The 12,023-nt window shown below is 47.8% G+C and overlaps 1 protein-coding gene across 1 annotated transcript in view; it reads right to left on the reverse strand.

Annotated features, from left to right (window-relative positions):
• Positions 1–12,023, reverse strand: part of cntln (centlein, centrosomal protein) — a 578,849-nt gene that overhangs the window by 69,126 nt on the left and 497,700 nt on the right. Inside the window, 1 exon segment of the mRNA XM_038803995.1 lies at positions 10,782–10,970. Coding sequence (XP_038659923.1) covers positions 10,782–10,970 — 189 coding nt within the window.

Consider the following 12,023-nt stretch of genomic DNA (forward strand, 5'->3'; position numbering starts at 1 on the left):
GCCAATTTATGTTAGCTGGTTTCTGGACATGGCGAGTTGAAGAAGATGTTTCAATTATTACAAGATCTTGTTTCGCTGGTAGGTCAAAACAGCGACTTGACTATTCCAAAAGAGAAAGAGGGAGAGAAAGTGAGCCCCCTCAGCTTGTTTCCTCTGCTGAAGACTTTCTGGAAACACTGCCTGCATCATTTGCAATCTCTCCCAAGTGGTGGGGCAGCCTTGTCTTGAAATACTTCACCCATTGTGTATTACCCAGAGGTTTTGGGTGGGTCTGTCTGTGGCAGCCATTGTTTCACATTCAGTACTTTGCATTTTTAATCTGCTCCTTAGACAGTTCTGAGGTTCTATCAGTGTCTGGAGTATAGAAATGTTTTTCTCTTCACACTCTGCTGAGGGTGATTTGTTGATTTCTCACCTTCACCTTGGAATGTGGCTTTGCATTTTAAGCAGTCTGCCCTGTTTCCATTCAATTTGCAAAAGTTCCAGTCAGCTGAAAGTTGAAAAATCATATTTTCAAAAATAAAGGGGCATATTTTCTATAGTAGTGAACTCGCCAACATTGAGGGCATTTAAAAGTTTATTGGATAAGCATATGGGTGATAATGGGATAGTGTAGGTTAGATGGCCTTTAGTTTTTGGACTTCCCATGTCGGTGCAACATCGAGGGCCGAAGGGCCTGTACTGCGCTGTATCGTTCTATGTCTATGTTCTAGTTCCGTGACAGAATATGCTGTAGCAACCTCAATATTGGTTGATTCACCTGAGGAAGGAGCAGTGCTCCGAAAGCTAGTATTTGAAACAAACATGTTGGACTTTAACCTGGTGTAAGACTTTACTGTGCTCATAAGATGAAGGTCTGCAACATGGTGGGCAGCTCTGTCTTAAGCAATGGCTGGAGTGGTCCAGGAAGCCCACTCTGACAGGACAGTCTCTGCATTAACAGCAGAGGAAGACAGTGTGCTGAGAAGGTGCATGATTCTCTGGCCTGTAATTTCTCTGGATCCTTTTCTTGACCAATTGAGCAGTTTGTTTCTCCTTGTCCAAACACTATAGAGCAGTGCGCTGAGGACACTGGCTTGGTACACTCACAGTTTGGTGTTCTCAGTCAGGTTACTGTTGTTTCAAACTCTCTTACTCAATTTGGACATAACAGCTGCAGCTTTGGTGAGGTGTGTGTGTCGATTGCAGCATCAAATGACAGATTGTTGGTGACTGCGGAGCCTGGATATGTGAAGCCACCAACAACCTCCAGTGTCACATTATCAGTGCTGGTAGATAGCGATATGGCAAAATCCTGCCAATTACATTTGTCTTCCTGATGCTGATGGTCAAACACAACTCTCTGCAGCACGAGAGAGTCTCTCCATTTGTCACTGAAGGTGTTCCTCATTGTGGAATATTATCAGTGTACAGTAAATCTCTGATGAGGACTTTTCAAAAGATTTACAGGATGTGGGCTTCGCTGGCTAGGCCAGCATTTGTTGCCCATTCCTAGTTGTCATTGAGAAAGTGATGGTGAGATGTCTTCTTGAACCGCTGCAGCCCCTGAGGCTTGGTATACTTAGTGCACCTTTGTCTTGGATCTCGGGAGAACAAGACCAAACAGCTGTCTGTCAGTTCTGCTATATCAGTAAGCATCCTCTGTAGCTGACCTGAAGGTAAATGACAGCAGCAAAGAGAAGATCCCACAACAGTGTCGGTCTCTGAACCCAACCCTGTTTGACCCCAAAGGGCTCCAATGTTGCCCCAGCTGAGCTGAACTTAACATAGAAACATAGAAAATAGAGGCAGGAGGAGGCCATTCGGCCCTTTGAGCCTGCTCCCCAATTCATTATGATCATGGCTGATCATCAAGTTCAATACCCTGATCCCGCCTTCCCCCCATATACCTTGATCCCTTTAGCCCCAAGAGCGAAATCTAATTCCTTCTTGAAATTACACAATGTTTTGGCCTCAATACTTTCTGTGGGAGTGAATTCCACAGATTCCCCGCTCTCTGGGTGAAGGCATTTCTCCTCACCTCAGTCCTAAAAGGTTTACCCCTTATCCTCAAACTATGACCCCTAGTTCTGGACTCCCCCACCATCGGGAACATTCTTTCTGAATCTACCCTGTCTAATCCTGTTAGAATTTTGTAAGTTTCTGTGAGATCCCCTCTCACTCTTCTAAACTCCAATGAATATAATTCGAACTGACTTAGTCTCTCCTCATATGACAGTCCCACCACCCCAGGAATCAGACAACCAATCAATCAGGAATCATTACACAAGCTTCATTAGGCTGCCTCTGCTCAAATGGTCAAATTCCTTTGTGAGATTGTTGAAGGCAATGTATAATGGTCTCCTCTCTTTACATCATTTCTCGCACAGCCACCGGACTGTGAAGATGATGTCAGTTTCAGATCTTCCAATTCTGAAACCACACTGGGATTTAGGGTAGATGTGTTCAGCCAGGATCTGCAGTCTGAAAGTGGTAACACAGGCAAATATTTTATCAATGGTGCTCTTCAGGGACATGCCTGTACACGCTCATTATTTTTGTATCAAGCATAACCTGTGCCCCTACCATCAGCAGAGATAGAGAGGTTTGTGTAGATACTGCGGGTATGCCGATGTCCCTTGCTCTATGAGTTCAGGCAGTGTAGCATCAGCTTTGTCCATGGCTAGCGAGTCAGTAACTTTGCTAAGCTTCTCCATTCTGGGTTTGATATCCAGCTCTTCCATGGCAGGCAGGCTCTCCATGGTATCTAGAGCATCCTCGATAACAGACTTTCCCTGAGAGTACAACTCAAGGTAGTGTTCCACTCATTTCCCTAACGTTTATTGGAGACAGTAGAGGGCAGCAGAGCAGAGCTACTGATCAGCTGTTCTGGGGGAATTTGCATACGTGCAGTGCGGTCAGCCTAAGTTGAAGGTGGTTTGTGGAGAGGCTGTTGGCAAGTGACAGTTGAACCTGAAACACTTTGTGAGTGTTCCCCAGCCTACCTCCTCCTCTAACCAACCCCCCCACCCCACGGTGGTTGGGAAGCGGGAGCAGGGGCCTGTCGTGAAGGTGAGTGAGTGCCTTTAAATTTGCTTACCTTTCAGCGGGAGCAGGGTTTGAGGTAATATCAGGTAAGCTCTTCTTTCTTTTTCTTTTTCTTGTTTTTTTTTTAAATCTAGAGGTGATGTCAGGGAAGGCAGAACAATGCTCCTCCTGCAGAATGTTTGAGGTGAGGGACGCCGTCAGTGTCCCTGCTGATTTCATCTGTGGGAAGTGCACCCAACTCCAGCTCCTCAAAAACCGTGTTAGGGACCTGGAGCTTGAGCTGGATGAACTTCGGATCATTCGGGAGGCAGAGGGGGGTCATAGATAGGAGCTTCAGGGAAGTAGTTACACCAAAGACTGGAGATAGGTGGGTAACTGTAAGAGGGACTGGGAAGAAGCAGTCAGTGCAGGGACCCCCTGCGGTCGTTCCCCTGAGTAACAAGTATACCGTTTGGGATACTTGTGGGGGGGCGACTTACCAGGGATAAGCCATGGGGTACGGGCCTCTGGCACGGAGTCTGTCCCTGTTGCTCAGAAGGGAAGGGGGGAAAGGAGTAGAACATTAGTAATTGGGGACTCAATAGTCAGGGGCACAGATAGGAGATTTTGTGGGAGCGAGAGAGACTCACGTTTGGTATGTTGCCTCCCAGGTGCAAGGGTACGTGATGTCTCGGATCGTGTTTTCCGGGTCCTTAAGGGGGAGGGGGAGCAGCCCCAAGTCGTAGTCCACATTGGCACTAACGACATAGGTAGGAAAGGGGACAAGGATGTCAGGCAGGCCTTTAGGGAGCTAGGATGGAAGCTCAGAGCGAGAACAAACAGAGTTGTTATCTCTGGGTTGTTGCCCGTGCCACGTGATAGTGAGATGAGGAATAGGGAGAGAGAGCAATTAAACACGTGGCTACAGGGATGGTGCAGGCGGGAGGGATTCAGATTTCTGGATAACTGGGGCTCTTTCTGGGGAAGGTGGGACCTCTATAGACAGGATGGTCTACATCTGAACCAGAGGGGCATCAATATCCTGGGGGGGGAGATTTGTTAGTGCTCTTTGGGGGGGGTTTAAACTAATTCAGCAGGGGCATGGGAACCTGGATTGTAGTTTTGGGGTACGGGAGATTGAGAGTATAGAGGTCAGGAGCACAGATTTGACTTCGCAGGAGGGTGCCAGTGTTCAGGTAGGTGGTTTGAAGTGTGTCTACTTCAATGCCAGGAATATACAAAATAAGGTTGGGGAACTGGCAGCATGGGTTGGTACCTGGGACTTCGATGTTGTGGCCATTTCAGAGACATGGATAGAGCAGGGACAGGAATGGTTGTTGCAGGTTCCGGGGTTTAGGTGTTTTAGTAAGCTCAGAGAAGGGGGCAAAAGAGGGGGAGGTGTGGCGCTGCTAGTCAAGGACAGTATTACGGTGGCGGAAAGGATGCTAGATGGGGACTCTTCTTCCGAGGTAGTATGGGCTGAGGTTAGAAACAGGAAAGGAGAGGTCACCCTGTTGGGAGTTTTCTATAGGCCACCTAATAGTTCTAGGGATGTAGAGGAAAGGATGGCGAAGATGATTCTGGAAAAGAGCGAAAGTAACAGGGTAGTTGTTATGGGAGACTTTAACTTTCCAAATATTGACTGGAAAAGATATAGTTCGAGTACATTAGATGGGTCATTCTTTGTACAATGTGTGCAGGAGGGTTTCCTGACACAATATGTTGACAGGCCAACAAGAGGCGAGGCCACATTGGATTTGGTTTTGGGTAATGAACCAGGCCAGGTGTTAGATCTGGAGGTAGGTGAGCACTTTGGAAAGAGTGACCACAATTCGGTGACCTTTACGTTAGTGATGGAAAGGGATAAGTATACCCCGCAGGGCAAGAGTTATAGCTGGGGGAAGGGCAATTATGATGCCATTAGACATGACTTAGGATGTGTTGGTTGGAGAAGTAGGCTGCAAGGGTTGGGCACACTGGATATGTGGAGCTTGTTCAAGGAACAGCTATTGCATGTTCTTGATAAGTACGTACCAGTCAGGCAGGGAGGAAGGGGTCGAGCGAGGGAACCGTGGTTTACCAAAGAAGTGGAATCTCTTGTTAAGAGGAAGAAGGAGGCCTATGTGAAGATGAGGCATGAAGTTTCAGTTGGGGCGCTTGATAGTTACAAGGAAGCGAGGAAGGATCTAAAGAGAGAGCTGAGATGAGCAAGGAGGGGACATGAGAAGTCTTTGGCAGGTAGGATCAAGGAAAACCCAAAAGCTTTCTATAGGTATGTCAGGAATAAAAGAATGACTAGGGTAAGAGTAGGGCCAGTCAAGGACAGTGGTGGGAAGTTGTGTGTGGAGGCTGAGGAGATAAGCGAGATACTAAATGAATACTTTTCGTCAGTATTCACTCAAGAAAAAGATAATATTGTGGAGGAGAATGCTGAGACCCAGGCTATTAGAATAGATGGCATTGAGGTGCTTTGGGAAGAAGTGTTGGCAATTCTGGACAAGGTGAAAATAGATAAGTCCCCGGGGCCGGATGGGATTTATCCTAGGATTCTCTGGGAAGCCAGGGAAGAGATTGCTGAGCCTTTGGCTTTGATTTTTAGGTCATCATTGGCTACAGGAATAGTGCCAGAGGACTGGAGGATAGCAAATGTGGTCCCTTTGTTCAAGAAGGGGAGTAGAGATAACCCCGGTAACTATAGGCCGGTGAGCCTAACGTCTGTGGTGGGTAAAGTCTTGGAGAGGATTATAAAAGATACAATTTATAATCATCTAGATAGGAATAATATGATTAGGGACAGTCAGCATGGTTTTGTGAAGGGTAGGTCATGCCTCACAAACCTTATCGAGTTCTTTGAGAAGGTGACTGAACAGGTAGACGAGGGTAGAGCAGTTGATGTGGTGTATATGGATTTCAGTAAAGCATTTGATAAGGTTCCCCACGGTCGGCTATTGCAGAAAATACGAAGGCTGGGGATTGAGGGTGATTTAGAGATGTGGATCAGAAATTGGCTAGTTGAAAGAAGACAGAGAGTGGTAGTTGATGGGAAATGTTCAGAATGGAGTTCAGTTACGAGTGGCGTACCACAAGGATCTGTTCTGGGGCCGTTGCTGTTTGTCATTTTTATAAATGACCTAGAGGAGGGCGCAGAAGGATGGGTGAGTAAATTTGCAGACGACACTAAAGTCGGTGGAGTTGTAGACAGTGCGGAAGGATGTTGCAGGTTACAGAGGGACATAGATAAGCTGCAGAGCTGGGCTGAGAGGTGGCAAATGGAGTTTAATGTGGAGAAGTGTGAGGTGATTCACTTTGGAAAGAATAACAGAAATGTGGAATATTTGGCTAATGGTAAAATTCTTGGCAGTGGGGATGAGCAGAGGGATCTCGGTGTCCATGTACATAGATCCCTGAAAGTTGCCACCCAGGTTGATAGGGTTGTGAAGAAGGCCTATGGTGTGTTGGCCTTTATTGGTAGAGGGATTGAGTTCCGGAGCCATGAGGTCATGTTGCAGTTGTACAAAACTCTAGTACGGCCGCATTTGGAGTATTGCGTACAGTTCTGGTCGCCTCATTATAGGAAGGACGTGGAAGCTTTGGAACGGGTGCAGAGGAGATTTACCAGGATGTTGCCTGGTATGGAGGGAAAATCTTATGAGGAAAGGCTGATGGACTTGAGGTTGTTTTCGTTAGAGAGAAGAAGGTTAAGAGGTGACTTAATAGAGGCATACAAAATGATCAGAGGGTTAGATAGGGTGGACAGCGAGAGCCTTCTCCCGCGGATGGAGGTGGCTAGCACGAGGGGACATAGCCTTAAATTGAGGGGTAATAGATATAGGACAGAGGTCAGAGGTGGGTTTTTTACGCAAAGAGTGGTGAGGCTGTGGAATGCCCTACCTGCAACAGTAGTGAACTCGCCAACATTGAGGGCATTTAAAAATTTATTGGATAAGCATATGGATGATAAGGGCATAGTGTAGGTTAGATGGCCTTTAGATTTTTTTTCCATGTCGTTGCAACATCGAGGGCCGAAGGGCCTGTACTGCGCTGTATCGTTCTATGTTCTATGTTCTATGTTCTACAGTAATAACCTTTTCAATGGAGCCTTTTTCTTTGCTGATGGATCTGTTGCCTTTTCGATCCCTTCATAATGTTCGAATCATTCTGTGTCAAAGGATACCTGGATATTCTGGCAAAGTTGTAACCAGTAATCATTGGCTCATGGCCCTGCAGTCTAGTGGACTTTATTTTGAGTGACTCTTATTGCATTCCGTGTTTTCTCGCTCGGATTCCTTATGTAATTAATGAGAGCGGATCACTTGGCCTCAATGACACGTTCCATCAGAGTGATGCTCACCAGGGTGTAAACTATATCACAGTCAGCAATGTGGTAGCAGTGTGTGCTGTTCAGGCAGTCCCCGATGGTCAGGCAGTGCCCGATGGTCAGGCAGTCCCCTCAGGCAGTCCCCGATGGTCAGGCAGTCCCCGATGGTCAGGCAGTCCCCTCAGGCAGTCCCCGATGGTCAGGCAGTCCCCTCAGGCAGTCCCCGATGGTCAGGCAGTCCCCGATGGTCAGGCTGTCCCCGATGGTCAGGCTGTCCCCTCAGGCAGTCCCCGCTATTCAGGCGGTCCCCGATGGTCAGGCAGTCCCCGATGGTCAGGCTGTCCCCGATGGTCAGGCTGTCCCCGATGGTCAGGCAGTCCCCGATGGTCAGGCTGTCCCCGATGGTCAGGCAGTCCCCGATGGTCAGGCAGTCCCCTCAGGCAGTGCCCGATGGTCAGGCAGTCCCCTCAGGCAGTCCCCGATGGTCAGGCAGTCCCCGATGGTCAGGCAGTCCCCTCAGGCAGTCCCCGATGGTCAGGCAGTCCCCGATGGTCAGGCAGTCCCCTCAGGCAGTCCCCGATGGTCAGGCTGTCCCCGATGGTCAGGCAGTCCCCGATGGTCAGGCAGTCCCCGATGGTCAGGCAGTCCCCTCAGGCAGTCCCCGATGGTCAGGCAGTCCCCTCAGGCAGTCCCCGATGGTCAGGCAGTCCCCTCAGGCAGTCCCCGATGGTCAGGCAGTCCCCGATGGTAGGCAGTCCCCTCAGGCAGTCCCCGATGGTCAGGCAGTCCCCGATGGTCAGGCTGTCCCCGATGGTCAGGCAGTCCCCTCAGGCAGTCCCCGATGGTCAGGCAGTCCCCTCAGGCAGTCCCCGATGGTCAGGCAGTCCCCGATGGTCAGGCTGTCCCCGATGGTCAGGCAGCCCCCGATGGTCAGGCTGTCCCCGATGGTCAGGCAGTCCCCGATGGTCAGGCTGTCCCCGATGGTCAGGCAGTGCCCGATGGTCAGGCAGTCCCCTCAGGCAGTCCCCGATGGTCAGGCTGTCCCCGATGGTCAGGCAGTCCCCGATGGTCAGGCTGTCCCCGATGGTCAGGCGGTCCCCGATGGTCAGGCGGTCCCCGATGGTCAGGCTGTCCCCTCAGGCAGTCCCCGATGGCCAGGCAGTCCCCGATGGTCAGGCTGTCCCCGATGGTCAGGCAGTCCCCTCAGGCAGTCCCCGATGGCCAGGCAGTCCCCGATGGTCAGGCAGTCCCCGATGGTCAGGCAGTCCCCGATGGTCAGGCTGTCCCCTCAGGCGGTCCCCGATGGTCAGGCAATCCCCGATGGTCAGGCAGTCCCCGATGGTCAGGCAGTGCCCGATGGTCAGGCAGTGCCCGATGGTCAGGCAGTCCCCGATGGTCAGGCAGTCCCCTCAGGCAGTCCCCGATGGTCAGGCAGTCCCCGATGGTCAGGCAGTCCCCGATGGTCAGACCCAGCTGGTGCTATTACCCGGATCTTAGATGTCACCAGGGCGTTTTGTGGAACGTTTTATTCTGAAATGTGTTAAGTACACAAAGCCCATGATTGCAGCAAAACTCAAGGAGACTCTGTCCTTTTCTCATTGATCTGTGCCAATCCATGATGCCTGAGGCAGGAGTGCCATGTCTCATGGCCTGGTGGCCACTCTTGCATTGAAATACCCCAATAGGTAAAGATATTCTGACCTACGGATCCTGTTGTCAAGCCTCTCATAGAACTGGCCTTTCACCTTTGTAATGGAGCACACAATTAGAACACAGATATTCACAAGGTTAACTGGCCCTGTTTGAGCTGAGAGGCAGTTGGAGTGAACATGTTCTGAACTATTTGTGGAGGGTTCTAGCATCTAGAGTAGTAAGTTCCGTACAATGGAGCTTAAACCTCGCTCCACATTTCCTCTAATTCTTTCCCTGCCAGGTGAATGTTTAATGTTTCGCTTTCAGTGACCCAGCTGGTCTCTTGTACTGATGCTCTGTTGATGTTCATTCTATCGAGTGCCATGTCGACTTGCACTTGCTATTTACCAGCTGCAATGTGACCTTCAATCCTGTTAGGATACCGGAGCAGACCCCAACATAGAAACGTGGAAACATAGAAAATAGGAGGAGGAGGCCATTCGGCCCTTCGAGTCTGCTCCGCCATTCATTATGATCATGGCTAATCATCCAACTCAGTATCCTGATCCCGCTTTCCCCCATACCTTTGATCCCCTTCGCCCCAAGTGCGATATCTAACTGCTTCTTGAAAACATATAATGTTTTGTACTCAACTACTTCCTGTGGTGACAAATTCCACAGGCCAACCACTCTCTGGGTGAAGAAATTTCTCCTCATCTCTGTCCTAAATGGTCTACCCCGTATCCTCAGACTGTGACCCCTGGTTCTGGACACACCCACCATCGGGAACATCCTTCCTGCTCAGTCCTGTAAGAATTTTATAGGTTTCTACAAGATCCCCTCTCATTCTTCTGAACTCCAGCGAATTCAATCTCTCCTCATACATCAGTTCCACCATCCCAGGAATCAGTCTGGTAAATCTTCCTCTACAGCAAGAACACCCTTCCTCAGATAAGGAGACCAAAACTGCACACAATATTCCAGGTGAGGCCTCACCAAGGCTCCTGTATAATTGCAGCAAGACACCCCTGCTCCTGTACTCGAATCCTCTCGCAATGAAGGCCAAAATACCACCTGCCTTCTTTACCGCCTGCTGTACCTTCAGTGTCTGGTGTACGGGACACCCAGGTCTTGTTGCACGTTCCCCTCTCCTAATTTATGGCCATTCAGATTATAGTCTGACTTTTCTTTTTTGCTACCAAAGTGGATATCCTCGTATTTCTACAAATTAAACTGCATCTGCCATTCATTTGCCCACACACTCAACTTGTCCAAATCAGACTGAAGGATCTCGGCATCCTCCTCACAGCTCACCCTCCCACCCAGCTTTGTATCATCTACAAATTTGGAGATATTACATTTTGTTCCATCATCTAAATCATTAATATATAATGTCACTAGCTGGGGTCCCAGCACCGATCCCTGCGATACCCCACTAGTCACTGCCTCCCAATATGAAAAAGACCCGTTAATTCCGACTCTTTGTTTCTTGTCTGCAAACCGGTTTTCTATCCATCTCAATACACTACCCCTAATCCCATGCACTAATCTCTTATGCGGGACTTTGTCAAATAGTTCAAGATTATCAAATAGAAAATAACAAAAGATTAGCTACAATTTCTCAAAATGAAATAACAGTGACCTAAATTCAAAGTCATATAACCTTATTGATTGAATGTAGATCTGAACTTTTCATTCACACTACTGTTCTGAATCTTACAAATAGTTCATCAGGGAAACTGTCCTTAAATCACCATTTCCCTCAAGTTATTATTTACTTCTTTTTAATGCAAATAACTTGAAGATATATGCAAATATTTCTTACCATCTCATCCTCAAGATCCAATATATCTTGCAGATCACTTTGTGAAATATTCAAAATAGTTGCAGCCATGGACTGAGCTCTATTAATTGACTCTTTTGAAAGACCTTCATGATTTATCTCCTTCATCTTTGTCCTTTTCAGTTGAGTTCTTCTGCTTTGTATTTCTTTGCATATCTCTGTGGCTAGGGCCTGTCATAAAGAATCAAGTCATTAATACAGGAATGCACAAATCTGAGTGATTGCATTTAAACTGAGCCTTTTGGGGGGGGAATAAAAATAGGTTAAGGTGCTTCACAGAGGCATGAGAAAATATCGAGGCTCAGCTAAAGGAGATACTCCAAGGGGAGACCAAAATATGGTCAAAGAGGTGGCTTTTAAGGAGGGTCTTAAAAGGTGGAGGAGAGCTGGAGATGTAGAGGGGTTTAGGGAGGGAGTACCAGATGTGGGGGCATTGATGAGAATGGTTAGAACGTGGAACTTGAGGCCACAGAGTAGTTGCGGCAAATAACACAGATGCTTTTAAAGAAACGTAGATAAACACTTGAGGCAGAAACTAACAGGTTAAGTTAGCAGTGTGAGATTAAACAAATTGAGTGGGAGAAGGCTCATGTGGGAGATAGGTACCAACATTGAGCAGAGGGGCTAAATGGCCTGTTTCTGTACATTCAATATAATTTTAATTCTATGTAATTAAAGCCTCACACTAAATATTATATCAATTAGTTAATGTTTGTGTCATTAGGCAAAGCAAGGTGTTTTACAAATACACATTTTTCTGTGTGTCAGATTTGGTCTATTAACAAATTAACCAGAAAAGTAGAATTGCTTCTATATTTCCATTACATTGCTACTCAATGTCCCGGGATGTTATTCACAAGGAGTCAATACCAAGTTTCCTCTTTGAAAGAACTTTGGGGATAACTGGACCAGCACACAAAGATATAATTCTGTCCTCACTTCAGAGTTATGACCTTTGTCCTTCTGCTTATGTTGCTGCTGTAAATTCCTGCAGTCACATAGATCATGGAAATTGCCCAAGTAAAGGTGTCATGTTGTAATTATACATTTTTGACAAGGAGGCAGGGGTGGAAAGAGCGAGCTACAGATCGAACGAGGAAGGAGAAAGGTCGGATGAGGTAGAAAAGATTTAAGGGAAGAGGTGAAGGAAGAGAGAGGTGAAGGTGGGAGGGGGAAAAAGGTGAATGAGATAAGGCGGGAGAAAGAGGAGTAATGGGATGCAGG

This window comes from Scyliorhinus canicula, chromosome 8, assembly GCF_902713615.1.
Source record: "Scyliorhinus canicula chromosome 8, sScyCan1.1, whole genome shotgun sequence".
Lineage (NCBI taxonomy): Eukaryota > Metazoa > Chordata > Chondrichthyes > Carcharhiniformes > Scyliorhinidae > Scyliorhinus > Scyliorhinus canicula.